The following is a 27,050-nucleotide window of genomic DNA, read 5'->3' on the forward strand; positions in this document are numbered from 1 at the left end:
TGTCCCTTGTCCTGCTACACAGACCCCCCTGCAGAGAAACCACGCCTCTCATCCACAGCCTCCTCGGGGAGTGAGAATGAGGGTGGGGGGGGTGCTGCAGGGTCCCAGGTCTACTATTCCCAGAAGGCCCGCGTCTCCTTTAGGCATCAGATGGATGGAAATGTTAACGCTATAGATGCCACGTACTGACTCCTCATTCTCAGAATGGCTCCCTGTAACATCCGCAGGACCTCTCCTTCTCATCTTTATTTGGAGAATGACAAAAAGACAGATGTCTAGGGTTCCCTAAAATTCAAAACCAGAATTAGACAACCAGTGAAATGTAACCGGATAGGCCTTACGGGGGGATGTCTTCTGAAAGGAGGGCTTCGGTTGGATGAGTGTTAGTGAGGCTATTAAAGCCATCTCCCCTGTCTTTGCTGGATTGCCGATGGGCACTGTAGAGGCCGTAAGCCTGGAATGTGCATTTGGTGGAACGACAGGAGAAATGAGAGGTGAATTGTTTACATTATTACTGCCAACAAGTGCTTTTCATTACTGTTTTTTAATATTTACAAAATTTTGGTTTTTAGTATTAGTCATCTATGTGCATGAGAGAGAGAATGATTGCGCCCAATGCACCCAGAGGTGGTTAAGTGGGCTCTTCCCCACAAAGCATTTGCATTGAACTCTCCAAAGTAACAGCCACTAGTTTAAATGCTATCATCTATCTTAATACTGTGTGCAAGGACAATGCACAGATCGAAAGTCTTACTCTATGCAAGCATTAAAAAGGTTAAATTAGCAGGCTGAACACTGTCACGATTAAGCCGTGTGTGAATAATGGGAATTTTAATACAAGGTTTCTTTGTAAACACTGTGTGCAGAGAAGCTTACCACTGCCTTTTTCATAACTTTTAGAAAAATACATACATTCTGCCAAACTTTAAATCCTTTTAAAGGGACAAGTTTTTAAATTGCACCTTTACATTTTCTTTAATAAATATACTTTGTAATGGAAATATGAATGATGGAAGCAAGTGATCAGCATATCATCATAGGATTCAGAAACCATATTTATCCATGACACGGATAAACTTTGACCAACGTGTTACCTTCAAAGACAATCTAATATGGTCCATTTAAGGAATGTAATATTCTGGATCAGTTCTAAAAGGGGTTTTAAAGTGTGGTATGTTAACTGCTGGAGTGTCTGAAGGAAAACTTCAAATTTTCAGAAAGATTCCAAATGAGACAGTCATTAGGACAGCCAATGCTCCAACAGAACTATCTACTTTTTCAATGAGTACTCCTTTTCACCAGCATTGAAAAAAAATGTAAAAGATTTATGTGGTCCTTTCATAGGTAATTCTGTTAAAAGCACTTTTACCGTTTTATGTGAAGATGGGAACATACTAAACAAGCAATAAAAAGTTTAAAAAAGATTGTCTTTTTGTTTTCACTATTTATCCTTTAGTTCGAAATGGGTAAACATTATTCCAGTCCAAACAGGTCACAAGACCAAAACTGGGCAAAACATTTATTGTCAAGACTTATAAAATTACTATATATTTCTTATTGAATACATTTTCCATATTTCAGTCCATTTCATCAAAACAAGTACATGTTTCTGTAAACAAGGAGCATCTCACCCCGAACTCCTCCAGAACTGCATCCTGTTAGATTTTTTTTTTAATTTTCATTTATTCATAACTAAGAATTTAAGGTGTTATTGGCCATCTAGATGGTTACCAGTACATCAAACAGTTTTTGAAGAGTTACCTGCAAAAAGGGACAGAACACACAACCTGTAAAACCTTAGTCTTCCTGAGTCTATGCAGAGCTGTTTGGGTTCTGCTCAGGATGGTCTTGCCGGGAGGAGCGTCTGAATCCAGATACAGGCAGGTCCATCAGTGCCTGGACAGTCTGAGCAATCCGTGCCAAACCCTCATCTTCCAGGATCAACTGTGGAGGACAAAGGCTGTCCTGGGGATGGAAAGACACACATGTTTCTTTACAGCACAAGCTACCAGTTCACATAAGATTAATGCACCTGTCAAGACTGGATGCCGTTCCTCTTTGACCATTCTTTGAAGCGTTTAAAGTCAAACAGAAAGAGGGTGTCTTCATAAGGTATCTTTTCTTTAGGAAACAAAATCTCATCGTAGTCTCAGTTTAACTTCTTTTGGCTGCATATTCAAGATCACAATGGCCAAAGACCCATAGTAAATACCGCTCACATGCCAGCCTAATCCATCAACACCAGAATCCATCAGGTTTTTATCAGTTCCTGTACAGACACTGTCCAGGGTTTAATCTACATTTCTTGGTTGAGGTTCTTACTGGTACCAAGCTCAGCATCCACACGGGTATACTGGTACCAAGTCGATCATCCACACGGGTATACTGGTACCAAGCTCAGCATCCACACGGGTATACTGGTACCAAGCTCAGCATTCACACGGGTATACTGGTACCAAGCTTAGCATCCACATGGGTTTACTGGTACCAAGTCGATCATCCACATGGGTATACTGGTACCAAGTCGATCATCCACATGGGTATACTGGTACCAAGTCGATCATCCACATGGGTATACTGGTACCATGGTTGCCATATCTGACATGCATTCAATCAGCAGTGTTGATGCTCCACTCTAATGCATGGGCAGTGAGCAGAGCTGCCACAACTGAGTTTAACCGCTTACCCCAAAGCACCTGGTTTAGTTAGGATAATGAAAAAACTAGATGGATTCGTACCAATAACCCAAACAGCTATGGAAACGAGACTCCATTATCTGGGCCATCAGAGCCAACATGCAGAACCCAGCATCTGCTACAGCTCTCACAATAGCATATTACGGAAATAAACTAGCATCCAATGATTAGTTACCTGAGCTGCAGCAAGCAGATACAGATAGAGTGGAAAGAAGAGCAAGAGAAAAAAGGACCGCAGCAGCAGGGGTTAGTACAATGACCCAGTTGACTAAACACCACCACCCAGCATGCAGTTGAATTCCAGACGACCAGCTGCAGTGACTCACCTTCTCTGTTAGGGGCCTTGCTGCAACTCTAGCCTGAGAGTTAATTGTACTTGGTTGCTCGAGAACAAATTTTCACAAATATTTATCACAATACTGCTGACTTCAGGGAAGGGAAAAAAAAAAAAAAGAAAAAAAGTGGCCTATAATTTCAGACACAGCAAGTAATAGTTATGAGGCAAACTAACATTACCTTCGCTCAATAACATTTTATATTACTGTATCTGTTAAATAACAGGGAAGCATTAAAAGCAATCATTAGCAATGCTTTGAGCAGATACAGAAACAATAAACACAAATGACACAAGCAGACAAAACATGGAACATTGAGCTTTTTTTAAATCAAAGAGGTGCTTTTTAATATATTCTTTACAATAAAAGAAACAGCTCATATATATATATAAACTCGTATTCTTTTAAACTTCTCATTAAATACATAGATATAAATATTACAAAATACAAGTTCTCTGCAATGGGTTAATTTAATCAGCACATAAGACATTTATCTATCTGTGGTTGAAAGGCTTAGTGGCTGCAAAGCTCAGTTAGATTTGCTTCAAAACTCTAGCATTTGGTTGTCAATTTTAAAGGCTGAATCCAAATAACTGATTATTTTAAAATGATGCAACAAAGATAAAAGCAAACATTTAACCAATGTCCTGGGACAGTACTCTCCACCAGTGTGGCAAAGACTACCTTCACAACATCACAGTTGCTCTCTATCTCCATGCTTCCATTTCAAATGTTCATTGTCTAAAGGACTGCAACGGCACAAAATGGGTGAGTGAAGCTTCTAGAGACCATACAGCATATAATCAGATTTTACAGAAGACGGAAGTGACCTGAAGTGATGCAGTCTTTAAAGGTAGGGTGGCGGAGGGCTACCCAAACTTTTTTAATTGAACGAGTATTGTAATATATTGCATTTACCCTCTGGCTAGATTTCAGGAATGTCTCGCTGATTAATGACATGAACACCTGAATAACAATATGACTCCACTGTGTGCAAGTAGAGAAGTTACATTACACTGTCAGTGTCAGCTACGCAGGTAATTTAGAACTGATAAACACTAATTTTGGGGAAGAACCTAGATGTTTCATTAACTATAATGTCTATACTGCAAGAGTAACTGAGTGGGCAGACCATTAGCCCTGTAAGTGCCCCAGCACAGGTACACTGGCTAGATTGTGGAACCACTAAGTAATAGACCCTGCAGCTCAGACGACAGAGCATTAAGCAGTGCTGCTGTTCACAGTATGACACTCTGACTTTAAATGGGCAGTTAAAGGATATCACTACTTGAAATATTGAGGGTTTTGCAGTAACTGAAAACCAATAACCGTGATCACTACAATACAGTAGTTAAGAGAAATGTGAAGCATCCACTACCTCCTAAAACTTCTTGGTAGCATTAAATAAATTAAAATAAAAAACTTAAGTTTTTAAATTTACACATGGTGAAAAAATCTTACAAGCTTGGAAATTAATCCGTACCTTCTAATTACAATGTGTTCAGGGAGTATGCAAACATTGCCCCCTGCTGGTCACAGTTCATATTCATTTTAAAGAAAGTCAGTGGAGTAAATCAAGGCTAGGAAACTGGGGCAATGAAGCAATGAAACTTGTATACAAGTGTCTCAAACCGGTCCTCAGGGACCCTCTGACAGTCCACGTTTTTGCCACCGGGAGCTGGGAGGGAGCAAAAATGTGGACCGTCTGAGTCCCCAAAGACTCTGCTGAAAGACACTACTGTAGACAGGCCAGTTCATTATTAACTTTTGAAGAAGCAACTAGTTTGATTTTTGACCTTGTAAAATAGATCCATACCTGCAGTTCAAACTCACAAGAAAAACTAAATTACTTGTGCTGCAAGGGCTTGAAAGTTATGGTTCCACAATGATTAACAGATGATTTTTTCAATTATCATGCCAAACCTCCTATATATTTGGTGCCTAAGGGTAGCGGCAGAGGCCTGTGTGCTGCATGTGGCAGTTAGCATAAGAGATGGTAGATTACAGGCACACCTGCCCAGCTGAGCCTAATTGCATATCAGCATTAGCTCTTTGTGAACGTCTGGCCCGTGGGCCCCGTGAGACCAGAGCAGGGCTCTACGCCTCTCTCCAGTACCTCTGCACACAGAGCTGGAAGCGATACGCCTGGCTTAATCATACAGTGCGTGCTGGGCAACGTCCGGTCTCCCAAGAGACGGCTTGAGGCCGGCTCAGATTATTTGCACAAGTCGTAGGTCTGCACATGCCGGCTCCGTGTAAGCGTGGAGAAACCTTTCTAAAGTGTCCATTGGTGTGCAGCTGGGTGTGACTCAGTGTGTGTTTTAGGCAGCAAGGCGGCAGTACAGCAGGTACAGCAGGCCCATGGCCAGGCAGTAGAAGAGCAGGAAGCCAGGCGAGAGCAGTGAGGCGATGGGGCGGACGTCCTGAGATGGCCCATCCCGGCCCAGGGCCACCAAGGCCTCCACGGCGCGTAGTACGGCACGCGGGTTACAGCGCAACACGTCAGAAGACAAACACACCTCCGTCTGTGAGGGGAGGGGGGGGGGCAAGGGCAGAAAGGATACATCGTATATGGAATGGCAGGTGCAGAGGAGAAAAGCAAGTAAACGTGGAAATTAAACAACAAGAAGATGGACAGACAGATGATGGCAGAGGAAGTGAGAGGGACAGGGAACACAAAAAATAAGTGAGGCTACAAGCACATAAGACAGCAACAAAACAAATCAGCTATGACAGAGCAGACTGAAACGACTGGAAATGAACTGAAAATGACGCTTTTAGCCGAATTCCTAATCAGGCAAAGAAAACAAAATTTCCCCATAGGGAGGAATTAAGTATCATTATTAAAAACAAGTTAATTAGAAAGAACAAAAAGAGCACTGGTGTCTGTCTAATCTCAAAACAGACCAAATTATTACAGTTTAAGTCAGCAAATTCGCACGCCCAGGGGTGAAGTTTGGGTCTGTGGGCAGGACTGTTGCCTCACACCTCCAAAGGTTTAAGTTCATATACAACCTGTGTTGTGCATGGAATGTGTATGTTCTCGCTGTTCTGCACAGGTTTCCCCTCACAGTGCATGCATTGAGGCTAAGTGCCGCCTTATTTGCCCAACATGTGTGCATATATGGACAGCTTGGGACAGGCTCCAGGGTAAGAGGCTGGAAGATATTTCTAGAAACTAATCAAAAGCAGTGGATTTTCTTTAATACTTGTAGTCTGTTCTGCATGCTGTTTAAAATACGTCAGCAGTATGCAAAAACATTGTGTTACTTTCAAGTAAACTACTTTTTCACAAAGCTAATGTGTTACATGAAATCCAGCTATTTAACAGAAAGAAGTATACAAAAAAACTACTTCAGGAAACCTTAACACTGAATAAGAATTACCATAGTTGTTCTGGAGGTAGCAATATATGGTTACATTAATCCACAGACCAACTGTCTGTTAGCTAAATATGTATTAAAACATCTAAGGTTTAGCATTTCCATATTATTTGCCCAACATGTGTGCATGTATATGGACAGCTTACACTCAAATCATGCTCATTTTCTGCTAGACCTGAAAAACAGTTCATCTCACATCTGATGACTTAAGAACATTAATAAAACACTGACTTGAATTCAGCATTATTAAGATCAGGTTTTCACATATTCAGGAACATCACTCATCATTAGTAGGTGCTCTAAATAAGAGCCGGAGGAGGGCATGGTGAAGAGAAGGGGAGCAGCAGGCCATTACCTCTGGGATGCCAAGTTTACGGCAGGCGGCGATGAAGTTTTCCACATTGAGGCGACACTTTGCGGTGCTGAGCTTTGGCTGCAAGGTTCAGACATAAATATTATCATCTGCATAAACAATTACACTGTGTGAGTGTAATAATATATAGTAATGAGACATAAGATGATTAGGGTTGGAAGCAGAGTGCTTCCAAGATCAAAGCTGTAATGATGGTCAAGTTTATTGGTAGGTTTAGATCAAGGGTTCCCAAAACTCGTGTCTGCTGTTTTTGTTCTAGCTGTGCTAATGACTAAAGATTCAATAACATAGATAATTAAAAATTTAATAAGCACTAAATGGATTCACATGATTCATTAAAGAAAACAGGAATAATAATAATAATCATAACAACAAACATCTATTTTCTATGGAGTTCATAAAGGGACATGCCTGGAAAATATTTTGAAAGGTTCACATTCTCACATTAACATATTCGTGTTCCTTCGCAATCCTGCCGTGACCCAAAAACAATTGCAAGTGAACGCATAAGTTTTTCCAAATAACGCAAAACTGTTTAAAAATATTTTCCAACCCTGTCCCTTTACAGGCTCCATAATTTTCAGATTTATAGGTATTTATAGATATTTTCCACTAACAATCATGACCAAAACTATCATACACAGCAGTCTACCAGGACGGCATGCCCCCTTCCTTGGTCTATCAGTCACACGGATGGAGGAAACGGGCTCACCACAGCAGGGGACGGTATATGGATGATTGACACTGAACGTGGACGGATGTGATTCACCAGCTGGCAGAGAATGGTACCGTTGGACAGTGTCTCGCCCAAGTCCTCTGGGAGAGAGATCTTCAGTCGGGACTCTAGAGTCTGAGAGAGAGAAACAGATGGAACAAGATTAGGACAATAGGCACTGTCCCCTGCTTCTGTTTAATAATTTAAGTGGATCAGTGCATTAGAGTGAGTCAATGAGGGCTGTGAGAGATATGAGATGGGAGGAGGAAGTGCAAGTTGGGACTGTGTACAGAGTAAGGTGTTCAGAACCCAGGCTTCCTCAATCCAACACATCTTAATAGGGCTGCAAATAAACGATTATCAAAATAATAGTTTATCATGTGATGAGGTGATCATCTAATGAATTTGTTGGGCCAAAATACAGGGTTAAAAGAAAAGTGTATTTAAAAAAACATCTGTAGGTATTGTTAAAGTCACAGATCTGAGTAAAGAATCTTTATTTAAAGTGGCATAGAAACAAAGATCCACTGTTGCCAAATTTAGCTTGCTAACAATTGTACGATATACCGCACTATACGGTATTTGACAGTAACACTATTCTGGCATTTTTAAATCTTGCAGAGTGCCAGATAATTTTGTTGCCTAGATCTCAAAATAACACGGTATACCATGTTAACTTAATACCAGCCAAGCTTAGTAATAGCTTTGAAACTTAAAAGTTTACCCATTTCACTACACTGCTTATATTTCTGTTTGCAGCAATATATCTTCCCTCTGCTGGTTTGGTGAAATATCACTGCTTACACATGCTCTAGCTGTGACCATCTGCGTCCACAGAAAAATGTAGTATATACACAAGAGTAACAGCACATGGAGAAGTTAAGTATTAACTAGGGCTGCCACTAATGACTGTTTTTCTATGGATTAATCCATCCATCCACCGTCCAACCCGCCTATCCTACTGGGCCGCGGGGGGTCCAGAGCCCATTCTATGGATTAATATATCCACTATTTTACCGATTGGTCAATCAATTTAAACAATTAATTTTCGTCCAGAAAATCATACTGACTTTAAATTTAGGTTAATTTTAATTGACACTGTCAATTAATAAAATATGACACTGCAGGGCGTTAGATAATGGACGCTGGCTTTTCGGCACTATACGGACCTTATTTTCGATAAGCAGATTAATAGTATGCCTAAAATATTATTGGGATGTGTATTGTGATGCCCAAAAGTTAGTAGTCTGTATAAATTCTGACGTTTCTTTATGCTTATTAAATTTGAGTAGTGGAGGACCACATGCTACCGTTTTGGTAAATCATAGAAGCAATAAGTACTAACGTTGTGGTGAAGAAAGGGACAGCTTACCAACTACAACATCTTTCAAAGGAGGAGATATTGTGGTTAAAAACTAGGCAAAAAGACGTTGGTGGGGTGGGGGTGCTTTTAGCTGATTAAAGTCAGACACATTTTTTTGGTAAGTATAGTTTTCATTTTAATTTCAGTTAATGATTTTTTAAAATTAGTTTCTAACTTAAACATTTTCTCAAACACTTATTCGATGTAGATTCTAATGTAGCAGGCAGACAACATTATGGCTTTAAAAATGAGAGTACTTTGCAACTACAAGGACAAAAGATATTAAGAAGATCTCCATACTAATGGCAATTTAATAAACATGAATAGACAACACGGTAGTTTTGCCTACTCTGGTGGTCCAACACCCAGAACAGAGCTGTGTGTTTTGTCTTCAGGTGCCGCCGTGATATACCATTGAAACTTTGCAGTGTAAAACTAGCTATTTGTACTACTCCAATGTTACATAGTGATATTAAAGGAAAACATTTGCTATAATGAGTTGAAGCGTTTTATAAATCATAAAGGAATTTTACTAAAAAAAAAAACAAAAAAAACCGCTGGTTTAAAATATTGATGTCAATGCTTTTTCAGCGTCAACGTCATCGCTATGTCAACTAATAGCGGCAGCCCTAGTCAGAACCAGGTGTAACAGACTAACATCGCTGATGCTAGATGGTGATGGCATTATACACAATTTATGCAGCAAACCTCAAAAATGCAATCGACTGATGACAAAATTTGTCGTCAACTATTTTTTTTCCCAGTTCATCAGCGTTATTGATCTTATCTATGCTATTCTACTCACCCTCAAAAATGCTTCAACCTCCTCAACAGACACAGTGTAATTATTTAATTAGCCTGACAATCCTTTTGAGATGGTATTCAGCAATATTCGGCACTGAAATTCAGCTTCCCCTACCACATCCATTCCAAAGCCTCACCCAGGTCTCTGCTGGGAAGTCATGCCATTGCCTGAAGTGTAACCTTTTCAGAACTGAGCTCATCTATACTAAAGCCACCTTAGCATCACATTCCACACTGAGACTACAACATAGTGCAGCCAACAACCTACAATGTTACCCATGACAGATAGCTAAACTTATCACCATGTAACCACAGTTAAGAAGACTGGCTGACTGTCCCAGTCAGAGACCCAGCCTGTTCCTAATGACCCTGCTCATAGCTTTTGCCCTGTGGTTAGAGTACGGCTGATTATATACCTAGACACATGCATCTATATTATTATGTTCAAGACTTTGGGTTTGGCCTACAGAGTAGCTCCTTTCCAAGAGTCTAATTTTTAAGTCAACATGAATGACTGCATCACTGTGGAAAAAGTGTAGTTTAAATCCTTCCCAACATTGAAGATGTGACCCTGCAAATCTGTCTCTATTTGATTGCCTCCCCTTGTACTTTACATAATATAAAAATCAGGATGTCATTTCCCCTATTTTGGCAAACAAAAATTTCACCTTAAGACAAACATACAAGTAATTGTTTTGGTTTGGCATGGTATATTTATACTTAAAGGAACTGCAAAATTTTTTTGTAAACGATACAGTGAAAGGTTAGAAGAAGAGAGCAAGCAACCTTGCGAAGCTGTGTGATGTCCTGCTTATCTTCTCGAGCTGAGCGCAGCGAGGGCTTGGAATCACTACGGCCAGAATCTGCTAGACATTGCACCGAGCCTAGAGAGACAAACATAGTAAGACACATGGCAATGACACTCAGAGAGAGATAAATGTATGCAAAGTGGAAAAACACCCAAAAGAAAGGAACGCACACTGGTGGTATATCACAAAACAATCTTCAATAACTTCAGGGGGTATTTTTCGTACGTGGATTACTCGTTTAGCCGGATGAAATTGTTGCCGATTTGGCATCATCCTGGATCTGTTGGTTTTTCAAAACTCTTGCTGGATGTGTTGTCAGAGCAGATCCCGGAGGAAATTCTTTTCTAAAGATACCGCTTTAGCCGTGGGGGAATATTGCACCTCAAACATTTATTAGCACCTTATATTCAAAATTCAAACTAGGCGAAGTATATATACGTATATATCAGTGTGTGTGCTATATATATATATATATATGGATTTTTTATGTCAACAATTCTTTGAATAGTTATATACCAATATTTACCAGTTTGAAGTATATTCTTGTACTTCTCGTTAACCTGTTCCCATGTTCTCATTGGGCTTATGTTTGATCTGGAATTATGACATACAGTAAAATCCCGTTATAGTGGACTCGCATAAAAAAGAATATCGTCTATAACGGACGAGGTCTGCTGGTCCCGGCCGTGCGCCTTTAAGAACATGCAGAAAAAGTGTTGGATATAGCGGACTCGCATATAACGGAATTTTGCTTATAACGGACAAAACATTTGTTTCCCAAGGCCGCTTTTAGCTGTAGTTTTGTTCGGCTATAACAGACATGCAGTTCCGCCTACAAGACGCGTGGCATGCCGGTGATATCCAGCACAGAAACGTACGTAGTCGGGATTATTAATAGTCAGGTAAAGTTGGATTACTACATGTACAATTGAATAATCTATACCACAAGTGTGTCTGCTGGGGTGTGGCATGAGTACATGCTGTACTGTAAAAAAGCAACTCTGGATATAACAAACTGTTTTATCAGGTCCCTTGAGCTCAGTTATAATTGGATTTTACTGTATTAAATAATAATTAATCTGACACATAGGAAATGAAACACTGCATTCAGTAAATATAATGAACGCTACTTCCGCGTTTAATTTGTCGGGCACTTTTCGCCAGCCGTCTTTTCTGGTTTGGGCTGCTTTTGCCGTGTTACTCCTTGTGTATTTAGTTGAAATTCTTCATATCCTTCCAATATGAGGTCCTGCTCCGCTTGTATGAAAAGGTGCGCCCTTCCTTTCATCATTTTGTTGCAGCTACATGTTTTCTAGACTCGATATATATGGGCTTTTCAAGCAACACGGGCACGCGCAATCATCCCGGATGATTGGATCCAGCTAGACTAATCTATTACACAGCCGTGTTTGAAAAACCGACTTATCCCGAATGAGTTTTACCAGCATTAACTCATCCAAGATGAGGCATCTGATCTCGGGTGATTTAAGCGGTGTATGGAAAATACCCCCCAGGTCAGCTTTCAGCTCTGGTTAATTTTCCAAATTGTGAGTCTAGATGATTCTATGACCACAGTTCCCCTTGTACCTGAGGTCAGGCACCCTTAGTTACCAAACATCAAGTCTCTTGGCCCTTCACGGGAGAAGATGGAAACTGCAATGAACCACACACACTGATACACACACATGGGATCTGAGGCAGCCCCAGCAGCCGGGCTCTGAGTACCTGAAGCTTTCACATTGCAGCGAGATGTGGCACGGAACAGGAAGCTGCTAGGCTTCTGGTTTGTTCCCGTGGGTGAGCTGGCCTTTGGAGACAGAGGTACATCTGACAAACAAAAACATTTTTTAATTATACTCCCATTCAACCACACTACACAAATACAAAAGGAGAAGTCATTAACAGTGGGGTCAATTATTTTATAGTCAGATGTTGTTAGATGGCTCTCGATGATGGAAAATATCATTAGTCATGTGCTAGCTCTATACAAACATGCTTTATGCTGTGAATGACTGGCTGGTGGACAAATATGACAAAGCATTTGGAAGCATGATGTAAGCCTTGTCTGCCTTTCTGTGTGTGTTCCATTGTAATAAGGAAGTAAGGAAATACACCCAAAACAGGCAGCCTGAAAGAGGCGTGGTTTTTCATTCAGTGTCAAAGCTGTACAAAGCCATGGGTGGAGCCGCAGCCATAGGCAGGGGTACCTGATCGGCTGCCTGAGCGCTGCAAGCTGGGAGAACGAGACGTCACTTGCTCCATATTCTGCGCACTCTGGGAGAGGGAGTTTGTTAATTGAGTTCACACCATGTAAGTAGCCAGGGCTATATACATGGTGAGACATGGGTTACATATATAAAAAAAGTTTATAATTATTAAAAATTAATACATAAAAATATGAGAAGACAGAACCTTAAAAACATACAGACAGCAATAATGAGACAACTTAGAAATCATACAGTTCTGAATAACGTTATTTGTATTGGCTTTAGTTAGAAATCCAGAACTGCCTCTGGTGTAACCGTAGTAAAAACATGCTGCAAAGTACTGACTGAGAAATGCATTTGCCTAATAGTATTAAAAGAGCAGCAATAGATAAAAATGTAGTTAACTGATAGAGGCTTTGACATGTGGGGCACACACAGGGGATTCCTCATTTGTAAGTAAAAGCATTTGCATGAGCCTGCTGTGTGCTACACGACACCTGGTGTAAGTGATCTGGTCCCAACGGCTTTTGAAACAGACTATTGCTCTATTTCCAACAACAGAGTTAATTTCACACTTTATTTATGCGTTCGTCTGGGGAGAGGGAGGGGCACCACTTACTGTTCTACTGATCTCATCCTACATAAAAGCATCTATACATTGCAGTCATGAGACCCTGCTACAGTTTATTTCCCACTATAAAGATGTCAAATCTCCAGTGTCAGAGCTTATTCACTCGAAAGGCAGTGGTGCAGTATAAAAGTCCCTGAGTTGCAATTATTCTGATCAATTAAAAGCAAGTTTTTAAAGTCCTAGTGCATCTTACACGTGGACTTTTTGCCAGCTTGGCAGTGAAATCAGCACATTTTGCACATTTCTTCTCCTGCTGTGCCTTTGCAGACATTTTTAACTGTTCCTCTGAAATGGCGTCTTTATAGGTCCAGCTACTCTGTGTATCCATGGTAACATTCTGAACGGTAATATAGTATCTTGTAACTTAAGCATACGTCATGACACATTTTCTTGAAAACACAAAAACCTAAACGAACCAATGACAAGAAGTATCTGTTGTCCTAATTTCGAACTTGAAACAATACGACAAAGAGAAAGCCTTACTGAAGATCTCTGCCGATGGCCATTGGATGAGGGCCTAGTATCTGGAGATCCACCCCTAGGGGGAGACAGACAGTTTTCTGCAAAAGGCCACTGTGTAAAACCAGCACAGACTTAGCACTATAAGTGATGTAGGTAGTCTTAATACAAAATACACATGAAAAGATCAACAGAGAAGTAGAGAGAGAAAACCCATTTCTCTACATCACTTCTATGCATATGCAAACATAAAACAAGCCTCGGATCTGTTACCCTGTGCTTCCTGTCTGGGCTGCTGCGGCTGCATGACTTCCTGTTTTTGCTGCTGGTTTCAATAAGCTATAAAACAGAAAGATTCAGAACAGAGGCTAAAGTAATCAAATTAAAAACTTTAATTTGTTACTTGCATGACATTTAGAAAGCACACCCCAAGAGTTCAGGGGTGTAGAATTTGAGCTACTGTAACTGGGTCCTCGCCGGTTGGACTGATACATTGATTATGAGACTACCTTCCCATAGAAATTTGGAGCCAAAGGTAAGCAAATTCATATAATATCTATTCCCGGCAGAGACAAGAGTCACTGCTGCAATTAGAGTCATTGTGGTTATTAGGAAGGACAATGTCACATCTTACCTGTGACACAAACAGAAACACTGAAACATTTCCCATTAACACTGAGCATTCTGACCCTACATGTTATGACCAAAGAGGAAAAAAATACAGCAGAAGGAGCCACAGCAGAGCTACAGGCTCAGCTTATTTTCCTAGCTATACAAAGTAGGGCTCCTGTTAGGTAACCAGGGCCTGTGGCAGGAGGAAGCATTACGCAACACCCAGGCTGGGGGATAGGAGGGGGCAGCAGGAGGCAGCGGCAAAGGCGCCCACAAACACAGCACAACCAGACTTCACTGAGTTCAGCAGCTGATAGCACAGTGGCTTCAAGAAACAACATGCAAGCATCATGCAAACACTCAGGCAATTTCACGTTTAAATCTGACAGACAAATCATATCAGATTCCCTCAGAAGGCGTCCACGGGTGACCAGTGGGCTGACACTGTTAGCAGTAACTGGAAAGACTGCTCTTTACGGAGACCCCTGACATGCACTCCCCTCTTTCCTCCTTCTCGTTCACCTGCTATCCCTTGCTTTCTCCCTCTGCTGCTGTGCCCGTTCCCGTTCCTGCCAGATTTGCAGGGTGCCGGGTTGACGGCGCTCCTCGGGGGACTGGCTGGAGGGGGTGGCTGATGAGCCCCTATCACTAACGTCTCCACTTGCACTGGACCTGCTGGGAGGGGGGAGGAACAGAGGTGGCAGAGAAAATGAGAAAGGGCTACCACTGTGAGCTACAGTATATAACTGCAGTAGCTTGCTGATTAGGGAACTGGGCGGGTTTTGTAAGCAAGAAGTTGTTGCTACTCAAACCCCAGATGGGGAACTGTCTGTGCCTGGGCGCATGCATATGCATGTATGTGCATGTGTGTATGCGTGCGCATTTCTTTTAAAGCACACCGTATTTCAAAGTCAGTAACAAATCCCAATGTAATGAGCTGTGGGGAATACAGTACGCATTAGCTCAGATCATTGTTATGCCCATTATAAATGAACTGCCATGTGCGGTTTGACTTCACAAACAAGGTTTTCATTAGAGCAGTTAATATTCAAAAGAAGAGGAAAAAAATCAGCTGTGCAAATGAGCCATATAAAGTATAAATATTAAAATTCTTAGCCTTGCTAACACTGAAATGAAATCCATATCTATAAATGTTTGCTGTCCAGTAAGACAAGTGATATTCAACCATTCAGTAGTTTAGAAACCATGCAATAAGGATGAGAGAGAGAGAGATAAGGAGCACACGCTGATTACAGCGCATTGCCACACCCACTACACAACGAACCACCTCAGGGATGAGAACCTGAATGCAGCCATGCAGTAGGTGATACCTTAGCACCACAGCAGGCCAAATGGACTAGGGTTAGTTTTCATTTCAGTCCTACCACCAGCCCACAAATTTCCCTGTAAGCTGGAGGACCTCCTTGCAGAGCTGAATGTAGATTAATGTCATACCCAGGGCTAAGCACCTGCAGGTTAAGGGCCTTGCTCAAGGGCCCAATGGAGTAGGGATCACTGCTGGGATTCATTCTTTAAAGAAGGATTCTTTATACATGTATACTGTACACAGTACAACAGAGTGCTGTGCACCGGCCTCTGGGACACAAGTATGTGTAGTTTTTGCTGGACTAAGTTTTCCTGCTGGATTGTGAATGCAGGTGCCGTCCCTGCATTTTTAAGTTCATGTCTCTGGTTGCGTGTATTTATACACATGAGGCTCACCGGCTGTTTGGAGACGAGTCCAAACTGTGAGGAAGTGTCTCGCTTCTCTCCTGAGGGGAACACAAAAGAGGAGCTTGGGTAAGTGAAGGGGCTGGCCACAAGCCAGCACTCAAACGCCCGGAAAAAAAGTGATGAAGGAATACATGCAAGTGGCATGTGGGTGTGTATATGCGTGTAAGTATAGAATAAGCTGTGGAGTGAGTTGATGGACACAAGATTATGCAAAACATGCCTTCCTGCTGCCACCCCCGACCTCCCACTGACCTGCGGAGATGCAGCACTGGGTTCTTCCTCTGTGAAATCCAGCTGCTCCACCACACCATTCACTGCCGGCACTGGGACATATCAGGGAATTGTTTACATTAAAGCTGCACATCTGACAGTCTAAGGACTTCCGACATAACAGAGTTCCAAGATTTGTGCTGTGTGTAAAATTCCTGTCCTCTGTGGTGTTTTTAACTGGCCACAACACCAGGCCATGTCCTGACTGGCGGCAGCTTACCTCTCCCTGCCAGAGGGTCACGCTCACCCTCCTCCCGCAGGTTTCTCTGGTCCCGGGAAATCTCTGCCATCCTCAGGGACAGCTCAGAGAAATCATCTGCAGACTGAAGGCCAAAAAATCATGCAGTGACACCAAGATCTTAGGCTGAAATGCTTTCATGGACAAGTACAAAGCTGCTTACTGATTGCACATACTGCCGGACAGAGCTGTTCAGTCCACTATGAGATCTGTAGCACAGGAAGTATCTTTGACATCCTGGTTTGTCAATGTTGCCCTCATTAAACAAGCGCAATGCAGTTATTTTTCATCGACCAGCCACTGAATACAGGCAGTTCAGCCACCGGATCACAGGCAATTTATAAATATGGGAATGACATTTGCAGAATGCAAATCTCTCTGGGGCTTGCACATGTTCATCTCCGGCATGTTTACATTTTGCGTCACTGGGTAGCACCACTAAATGCGGCAGCCTGCGGAGGAAAACTTGATACTCAGCTCAGTTAACCCAAGTGCATTGTTATGGAAGAGCTCATTTTTAGGACTGTAACAAAAAAAAAAATCAACTGGAAATCCAATCCAAATGATGCTGCTGCATTCGGTTCAGTTTAGAAGGGAAGACTGACAAAAACCGATACGATTGCCAGAAATCTATACACGTTGTGTCAAAACTATTGCATATTACTGTAATATTTTGTATCAAAGACCATGCATTTACATGCATATCATATCTGAGAGGGTTTTCACAAAATGGATTCCACTGTCATACATAAGTGTCTAGGTAGTACACTGGTGAAATATCTAGGGTTGAACGTAAAAGAAAACCTTAAACTCTCAAAGAAAAGTGTAACCATACAAATAGTTATCAACACAATGAGCATAATGGTTTTGTTTTAATGGTCCGTCCCCACCCTGTTCTTTCCAAAAGGCCAGTTAGTCTGATTGTGAGAATTTGAGGTGTGAGGTTTTATGGGAATGTTATAGCAGAAATGCCTGTATTCTAAAGTAAACCAAACATAACATCAGCATTACTCCCAGTTAATAAACATACAACATTAACAGAACAGTGTGATTTCAGTTACATGAATCCGACATGACGTGTGTTGCTTATGAACCCGTACCTCATTCCCTGACCACCGTTTACTGACACTGTCTACACTGTTGAATCCAGAGTCCAAACCACTGTACTGCCGCGGAGGAAACAGCTCCTGGTCTGATAGGCTGCAAAGAGATATGCGGATTCAGACAAACACAAGCTTCTATTTCTGGTTTGTGGGGACTTTCAATGAATTTAAAAACAATTGAGAAAAAGCAAATCCTCTGATCTGACAGTTTTATGCACACACTTCCTGGCACATTAGGTCCCCCCCCCCCCCTCACCAGGTGTTGAAGCCTGTGGGTCTCAGTGCTCTCTCTAGCTCTTCCTGCGTTGTCTTACATGCCTCAATATTCAGGAACTTGAATATGTGGAATTTTCCCTTAGAGCAAATCTGTGCCAAAGAGAAAGGGAGCAAATTAGAGTTTTGTTTTGTTTTTTATGACTATGGTGTTTTTAAAAAACAATTTGATCAGTAATCTGGAGTGTGTCTGCATGTCTGAAACAGTCAGCTGCATTACAGGGCTCCGTTTTCTATGGAAACCTCTTTGATGCTTAAGACACTCACAGAAAACAACCCCAGATCAGAGTCTGGGCCTGACTACACCCCCTGACCTGGGCGGGCGGTGACTGTAGGGGGTTGTTGTCGAGGGCAATGGTCTGAAGGTGGCGAAGGTGACGGTAGCACACGGGGACCCGAGAGACACGGTTGCAGGACACGTCCAGGCGAACAAGGGGTAACTCTGAGAGCTCTGAGGGAAAAGAGAACATGAATACCAGAAACAGCTGTCGGCCAACTGCAGCATTTTCCTACTGCCATAACGGCATGGAAGGCCATTACAGAAACACCCTGATGCAGAATCAGTAATGCTGCCCTCCCACCCCGAACACAGAGCCTTTCACCAAGGAAGCGATAGGCGCAACGCCACCTTCAGGCAGGGTGGTGAGCTGGTTCCGCCTCAGGTTCAGGTCCCGCAGAGCCTCCAGCTGCCCCATCTCCACAGGTAGCCCCTGGAGCTCATTACAGCTCACATCCTACAGAAAGAGAAAGGTGAGGGTGAGGAGGATGAAGAGTAGGACAAGGACACAGAAAAGGGGCCAAGAGAATGTAAGACCGACAAAATGACAAGAAAGAACAAATTGTGAAAAGAAAGTTAGAGAAATGTGAGGGGGGGGAAAAGGGAAAGAAGGAGAAATGAATGATAATGATGGGAAGAGCAGAGTGAGTCATCATTGCTGTGTTGTGTATCCGTGTCTGTTTATACCAAGGTGATAAGGCAGATGTGCTCTCAGTGAGTTTGGGGGGGAGGGGGGACGTGGGCGAAAGATAATCCACTGTGCAAGCTGTGGTGTGACTCCTGTTAAGCGTGCATATGGTGGAACGTACCAGCTGCCGCAGGTGAGTGAGGCTGTGTATGGAGGTCGGCAGCGAGGTGAGCTTGTTGTTGCTAACGATGAGTACCCGCAGCAAGGGGAGCTGACACACAGACTCGGGCAGGCTGGATAGCTGGTTACGGCTAGGGAGAGAGACACAGGACACAGGTTGGCCCAAAATCCACAGAGCCCCTACTCAATATGGCAAAGGTCACCGTGATATCATATGTGAGGTATATTTGGTAAGTGAGGTAGGTGCACCCTCAGTACCTGCAAATCTGTTAACTTCTCATCTAATAACTGCGATTATTGATAGAGTTGAGCTCAAAGTTATAAGTTTAAAATGAAAAGTGTCTCTTCCTCCTGACCATTTTCATTCCTTTTGTAATGCCCCAGATGCTGTCAGACTTTGCAAATTCTCATCTTGATTTGTTTTTTAAAGCAAAAGTAAAACTGATCCAACCCAGATCAGGAAGGAGACCTCAAGTGTACTTCCTGCTACTTGTGCATCAGATACCTTCACAAGAGCTATTTAAATTTGCTGATGGACATACTGATACAATAGGAAAAACAAGCCCATATTCCATGGCACATATCACAGGCACAAAGGTAGTGAAGGACCTTTTGCCAGTTATGCCAAAATGTGGGCTTGCCAGTTCATCACTAACTTCAGGAAGGCCTTACATATGGACAACACAGGCATCTGAATGGTCATCTCTAAATTTCAATATCGCTATGGTGGAGCTAGTCTTGGAGATTCAAAAATCTAAAAATTTTAAATTTAATAAATCAGGAGGAGTCAAATTATATTTGGCCAGATCTGAGGCATTTACGTGCCTTTGTTGACAGCACCAATACTAACACGAGTACTTGGGGTCAACATTAAAAATAGGGCCAGCTTACCTTATCACACTCTGCGTAGCACAAAGCATGTGTGTATAATTTACAGTAATAGTGTTCTGATATTTTCTCTTCTGTTTGGGGATTTTTCAGGGAAGCAGTCAAACAGCACAGAATGCAGCCATTTGGTTTCTTACCACAAAAATGAAACATGAACAATCAGTCCTACACTGGGTACCTGTCAAAATCAGCTCCATCTTAAAAAAAAAAAACTCCTGGGCTTTTAAGGCCCTAAATGCACAGCCTCCACAGACCAAATTCTCTTGCCAGTTAACTTGGCTCTCATATTCCTGCCCAATTGGTTGTAACAAAAGAGGCAGCTGCATTTAAGGTTCAGGACACAAACATTCTCCATCTGCAAGGACAGGACATGTTCTGCCCACCTGCCTGCCTGCCCACAAGGTTACTTGGACAATTGTTTGCTGTGCCAGGAATGACTGACTCACAAGTCGTGTTATTCCTGCACACACATTTCACCTGAGGTTTGCTGCGCTCTGTTACATCTATTCCATCACACTCACAGACCTTACTTCACCAGCACCGAAAACATTGAAAAGAAACCAAACTACTATGTACCTCTCTCCCTCAGAGACCCATTCACCTGAGTGCAAAACCTCACTACTTTCTCCAGCAATCAACTTTGCAGCAACACCCAGGCACAGGAGTCCACACCTTGGCCTGGTTGAGTCTTTCTCCTTCCCTCTACTTACCACCTGATTTCATGGTGCAGGTGTGCATTGCCTGATACCAATGCACATTATCAGTCTTAATTCTACACTCAAACCACAGACCTGAAACATCTCTGTAAATTCATATGTACACTGCTAAAAAAAATTAAAGGAACACTTTTTAATCAGAGTATAGCATCGTCAATTAAACTTTGGGGATATAGATTTGGCCAGATAAGTAGCAAGAGGGGGTTGTTAATCCGTTTCAGCTGCTTTGGTGTTAATAAAATTAACAACAAGTGCACTAGAGAGGCAACAATGAGACGACCCCCAAAACAGGAATAGTTTAACAGGTGGGGGCCACTGACTTTTTTTCCCTCCTCATCTTTTCTGACTGTTTTTTCCATTAGTTTTGCATTTGGCTATGGTCAGTGTCACTACTGGTAGCATGAAGCAATATCTGGACCCTACAGAGGTTGACCTAGTAGTCCAAATTCGCCTGGATGGCGCGTCAATACGTGCCATTGCCAGAATGTTTGCTGTGAAATTCATAAGATCACTTTACTCTTTATATGAAAAGTGCTAATATGTGGTGTTAACACTGCTCATCTAGCAAGCAACCTGAATACTAATGTTACTGTTAACCTAAGTCAGCCACCTAAATTTGGCATTGCGAAACATGCCTTACAATGCACCATGGGCACCTCCTAATTGCAGTCTAGTCATGGCAACAAGTTCTGGCCAGTTAGGCTGAAACTCTTAGTTCCTTTCCTTGTAATTTTATCCACTGATTGCACCCTTTTTTGTACAGAGGCAGGAGTTGCTCGAAATAATAATACTCATCATCATCATCACCACCCAAAGAACAGTACCACTACTGTGGACTGGCTTGGACCAGTACCTTACAGAAGGGTGAGCATTCTTATCAAATGGGCATTTACAAAGCATGATCAGTCATTTGGTCATAGGAAAGGCAGCACTGCATTAGGAGTATACTCCATACCTGTTGAGTGCATTTTCAGCACTGAATTTTTGAGGTGCAGCATGACAGAGCTTCGTACCTGATATTGAGGTAGGTGAGGGCCTGGAGGTTGCAGACAGCTGGGGCAATGGAGCGAACGCAGTTATGGTACAGGCTAAGTGTTTCCAAGGAGATGAACTGGCAGAGCTCCTCAGGCAGTTCACATAGACGATTCTTTGACAAGTCTGCCAAGAAACAACCAATCAGTGATATACGTTTGAAATGGTCTCTTATGCTTCATATATCTTAATATCATGGTACTTGTATTTTTTTAAGAAACACATAAGCCCATATACACATACATGCATGAATGTGAACCATGGCTTAATTTAGGGCTGGGCAATATAGCTAAATATTTTATCATGATAGTTATTTTTTATATTGATAATTTCACAATTTTCAGAACACAATTAAAGTCATTATTTCTTTACTTCAATTTTTGCTGAAAATTCCCTTAGGATTCCCCCTAAACAGACTCAGGAAGAATGACGACAGATTGGATGAACTGCAAACTGAAATATGTTTTAATGAATCATAAGTATAACCCTAAAAAACACCAAGAATACAATGCGTTTGCTGGGTTTTTTGTTCATACCAGGATATGGGTAAAGTTGGTAAAGTTGCTGCCCGTCTCATATTGAAAAGTAAAATACTTTGTCCCATTTTTAAGCAATATGGGATGTGAGTTTCTTCACTGACACTAACACCAAAGTTTCCTCTGAGGGAGTGCTTATCTATTCCATGATATTACCAAAACATGAGCATGTGCTGCCTGTTTATTAGGCATAGACTGATCATTCTTAAAAGATGACCAAATGATTGGCTGGAATTGTGTTTCTGAGATGTGAAGGGCTGTTGTGTGTTATCAAGTACCGCTGGACAATGTATCTGAATTTTTATCCTATTTTTTATACATTTTTACATATGAAATGGCTTGATAATACATCGTTATATCGATTTTATGTATTAATTGCATATGTGGACAAAACAGTTGGCTGTAAAATGACGGGATGAATGCAGTGCTCCTTATAAAGTTTATCAAAGTTTCTTTGGTTTAAACTGTATATTGCAAAAATTTGATACAATTTAATCAGCCAGCCCTACTTCATATTAATAAAGAGCATTTCAGAGTTAGTTAGGCCAGAATGATCCAGTGTGGCTAAAATACTCCTGCAGTAGAGCTCCGCCAGCCTTACTGTATGACACCTCATTTTAGAACAAATTTAGAAATAACAATAGGGAGGATAAAAAGCAGATTGAAGCCATGTATCTTGACAAATCTCACATATATACAAGGACACACAAAAGCTATGTGCCAGACAGGGCAAAGTTCCAGCAGGGCTAATCTACCCAGAGCACAGATGTTTCAAGCTTTCCAAAACCAACCCTCATTGTCCATGCTAACTCCACCCCTCCACCTGGATTAAAGAGTTCTGCCTGCTTGCCCCTTCCCTCCTCCCTGCTGGGCCAGTTATGAACCACGCCCCGACGAGCAGCTCCTCCACCACAGGCCTGTGATTACACACGACCTCCGGCTCCAGAAATAGCCTGTGACCTCCTGAAGGGACCAGGGAGGGGAGACCCAGCAGGCAGAGGGTGTCCCGGGACCCAAACTCAGGGCGAGTCTTTATGCAAGACAGAGTATGGAAGGAAAGCACAGAAATGTGCTGTGCTTCTATAAAGTCTGCTATATCAAATATGGATATTACCTAATCTAAATCCACTAAAATGAGACACTACAGCAGGACAATATGACGATATCAATTGGTAAATTAATCCGGTGTTAATATCTGACAGGGACTAACCGGTGATTACTGCCTTTGTTGATGAAGTAGGCTTAGGGAAAAATAACAGAAGGATTTATAATTTGGCTTTCAGTCCAGCCTTCTAACCTACGTTTCTGATGCAGTTTAAAAGAAAATTAATGGAGCAGCATTTCACAAGCATTGCCCGTTGCAGTAATAGCGTTATAAGCTCAGAAGTTTGACATTGTAAGATTTCTTTGGAGCTCCTTTCATTTCAGGGAGTGGTCTTCACAGGGTAAAGCCAAAATTTAAGACAAAAAAAAGAACACTGACAATTTTTAGATGACCTAGGCTAGGCTGTTAGTTTTTTAAACTTGCACTTTGTGGTGTGCACACCATCCCATACTGAAAAATAAAGTGCTGTGTCCCATATGGATTCATGAAAATATTCAGTTTGTCCCATATTTTCATACACATTTTCTACCAGACCCCCCAACCCCCACTTGGCAAATTTAATTGCCAGGAAACTGACGATACAACCCATCACGTCCACACATTGTGGTTCCATCTAAAAAAGAAAGAAAAGAAATGACTAAATTAGTGTAGATTTATTGACCATGCATAATTGTGCGATGGCTGGGCTCAAACTGAACTATGAATGTTCAGTTTGTTATATTATACATACACTAAAATAAGAACAGTACCAGTCTATTGTGGAAAGTGATCTGGTGTGTGTGTGTGTGTGTGTCTGTGTGTGTGTGTCTGTGTGTGAGAGAGAGAGAGAGAGAGAGAGAGAGAGAGAGAGAGCACACACACACACACACACACACACACACACACACACACACACACAGTGTACACATACATACAAGCCATCTTAAGCATATGTGCTCAAATGCGTTCTGATGAATAATGTGTTTGCATCTGGTACTGTATACAGCACAATGCTTAAGCATGTTCTGCAGTATCTGTGCATATGTGCATAGTAAGTGGAGTACTTTCTCAGCCTCAACTGCTAACAGCACAGACTGAACAATAGGGTGACCCTTCTAAGCATTGGGGCTGTTGTATGTCCTGCTGCAAATCAGCCTCCTGGCAGGATTTGAGCCACAAAACACCCCCATCTCCTCTCTGCCTCCTGCTCATGCTTGAACCCCCTTTGTTTTCGGTTTTATTTGGCAAGGAAGCAGTCCAAGACAAACCCGTTACAGTCAGAACTATGGGGGGACCATCTACAGCTCCTGTCTCTCCAGAGAGTGGTTAGGGCAAACAGAAAAGCTGACGCAGGCAACATATTAACTCACTGCCAACGTTAGGGAAAAACGCATTTCGCACAAGGGGGCAGGAACTGAACACTCTACAGTCAACTGTGGAAACACAATTCTTTGTTGAACTCACAAGGAAAGCTAGCTAGGAGATCTGGGTTATAAGGTCATTCTGCTGCAGAAGGCCGGGAACAATCTTCCTCAGTCTGGAATCGGATGTGAAGGTTTTGTGCTAAAAACAGTTTTCTTCCTCTCCAGTGAGACAAAGTAAATACTTGTCTACTACAACCACAGAAGGACAAAAATGATGGTTGCAAATAGAGGAAAAAAAATATCACCAAAATATGACGACATCATAAATTTCCCCCTTCCTAAGCAAAGTTACCCATTGTTTTAGCCAGACCAAAACTGCAAAAAATAACAGGTGGGAATCAGGTTCTGTGTAGTTTTTCTCTCTGCATTTCCTTCATTGCATGTAAACTCACATAAACAGCAATTTCAGAATTTATGTTTTACTATTTGTGTTGAATGGTTGTGCAAGGCCATATTTTCCAGAACTTTTCATTTATTGCGGTCAGATTTCTCAGCCACGATGTCAGGTGCAACACACTACTCAGTAGTAGTTTTTAGAACAAGGTAATATAACTCAATTACTTCATCACGGTTTTTGCTTTTGTGGATATTCTCTGCTGCAAAGTCACATGATTAAGTTTACTCCATTCTGAACTAATACATAAATGTGCCATAAAAAACAATTACAATGACAGTAACAGTTACTGGAAATGTTACTCCTAGTTAGCATTGTACTATGTACAGGCAAAAAATAATATTGTTTTTAAGCAGCGTTTTACTTTTTTTTATTTATTTATTTTTTGTGGCCATTTTTAAAGTGTCTAGTTATAGTCAAACAAAGGGGTCCCATATCAAATTGGTGCTTTTTCAAATTTCTGCTTTCTTTCTGCTGCATCACAGTCCCTTATAAACAAATGGAAGCCAACTATTATCTTAATCTTTTCTGCATATCCGGTGGTTCTGGCTTTCTCAATAAGGCCCACCCATGTCAAATAACACTTAATGCACCATCATTCTTCATATAAAAACACATTTAACACATCTATCACATAAGATTCTTACAATTTCCTAAAAGATGCACTTGACTGCCGGCATAGCACAATACAGCAACAAATCGGCCATCTGCCAATGGTTAAAAATTAGCAGTGTCTGCAGTTGCTCTGCAGACTCACGTACTAAATGGTTAGAAAAATGTCTTCTGTGTGGAATTAACGTTTGCGAAAACAATGTTAGAAATGCATTTTGCAAACATTCCTCTGCTAAAATTTTATGAGGAGGATCTACTAATAAACATTTCAACCCAACATATTTGATTGCTCACCTTAAGGTGAGACAGTAGAGTGTGAAGAAGCTGCAGTACTGCTGAATAATGCTAGTCCGTCAGTAACGCATTTCATAGCAAAAGAAAATTCAGTGCAGTCAGTGCAAAATCAAAATATATTACTTGGAAAATTACAGATTATCACACTTGATGATCAGCCCTTCCCTGTTATAAATGTTATAAAGATGTATGTAGTGCTCTGGGAGTATTGCTGTATGCCAAAGTTGGGATTTGCTTACAAAAAAATACTTTCATATTTTTGAAATGTTACTATTTTTTAATTTATTTGCATGGAGTGTCCCTTTAAACTTATTTAAGTCAAACCTCCCAAGCAATAGGTACTTCCTTATTGATTCATCACTAATAATTTTATGTTGAGGACAATAACTAGACTACAACAGCACATATCTTCATATAATAAATATAACTGATTCAGACATTATATTCATCACAAAGGATCAATGCTGTTTTCCGTTTTGCCTAAAAAAGCATCAAACAATGCTTTTATGTCCCATATAGCTGATGCATTTATAAAATTCAACTCATAGGGTTACTGCAGAAAGCTGACCTAATGCATATTTCATGAGTCAGTACTACCAGGGACCTCACTAGAGTGAAAAATGGTTATTTTGGCTTTTCAGGGCTGTGTGTTTATTTCCTCTCTTAACCATCAAGGCAAATGCAGCAATCATGTAATAATAATCATGTAATAGCATCTCATATTGCAACTCAACAAAGAGATTGCATTAATGCAACAAAAACCGTGTACACTAGGGGATGTAACAGCTTATTATGTTATTAAGTACCAGGAAAATCTCAAGGAACACATATCAGCAAGTTAAAAGTTACACCTCCCCCCTGCAGCTACAGCAGACTTGCTTTTTGCACACAAACAGAGGCCCAGGCTTCAGGCAGGTCACACCAAGAAGCAGCAGCTTCATTACACTGAATGAGGAACGCTGCAAAGACCACCTGCCACC

General features: G+C 41.4%; 1 protein-coding gene across 4 annotated transcripts in view; it reads right to left on the minus strand.

The window, feature by feature from the left end:
- Positions 1 to 1,492: 1,492 nt before the first annotated feature.
- The window catches only part of lrch4 (leucine-rich repeats and calponin homology (CH) domain containing 4), a 40,801-nt gene continuing 15,243 nt past the window's right edge, over positions 1,493 to 27,050 (minus strand). Inside the window, exons 2-20 of one of the 4 annotated variants that reach the window (XR_002836223.2) lie at positions 21,708 to 21,852; positions 19,092 to 19,221; positions 18,634 to 18,739; positions 18,320 to 18,456; positions 17,989 to 18,098; positions 17,730 to 17,829; positions 16,612 to 16,714; positions 16,374 to 16,444; positions 16,110 to 16,159; positions 14,910 to 15,062; positions 14,049 to 14,114; positions 13,800 to 13,854; positions 12,686 to 12,752; positions 12,204 to 12,305; positions 10,456 to 10,553; positions 7,500 to 7,637; positions 6,770 to 6,847; positions 3,023 to 5,556; positions 1,826 to 1,965 (exon numbers count right to left, since the gene is read on the minus strand). Coding sequence is in view for 3 of the 4 variants with exons in the window: in XM_023795726.2 (XP_023651494.2) it covers positions 5,353 to 5,556; positions 6,770 to 6,847; positions 7,500 to 7,637; positions 10,456 to 10,553; positions 12,204 to 12,305; positions 12,686 to 12,752; positions 13,800 to 13,854; positions 14,049 to 14,114; positions 14,910 to 15,062; positions 16,110 to 16,159; positions 16,374 to 16,444; positions 16,612 to 16,714; positions 17,730 to 17,829; positions 17,989 to 18,098; positions 18,320 to 18,456; positions 18,634 to 18,739; positions 19,092 to 19,221; positions 21,708 to 21,852 (1,913 nt within the window). In the remaining variant the exon portion in view is untranslated. Of the gene's footprint in view, positions 5,557 to 6,769; positions 6,848 to 7,499; positions 7,638 to 10,455; positions 10,554 to 12,203; positions 12,306 to 12,685; positions 12,753 to 13,799; positions 13,855 to 14,048; positions 14,115 to 14,909; positions 15,063 to 16,109; positions 16,160 to 16,373; positions 16,445 to 16,611; positions 16,715 to 17,729; positions 17,830 to 17,988; positions 18,099 to 18,319; positions 18,457 to 18,633; positions 18,740 to 19,091; positions 19,222 to 21,707; positions 21,853 to 27,050 lie in introns of all 4 variants that reach the window. The other 3 variants (XM_023795729.2, XM_023795727.2, XM_023795726.2) reach the window with 3 other exon arrangements.

The sequence above is a fragment of the Paramormyrops kingsleyae genome, chromosome 10, assembly GCF_048594095.1.
Source record: "Paramormyrops kingsleyae isolate MSU_618 chromosome 10, PKINGS_0.4, whole genome shotgun sequence".
NCBI lineage: Eukaryota > Metazoa > Chordata > Actinopteri > Osteoglossiformes > Mormyridae > Paramormyrops > Paramormyrops kingsleyae.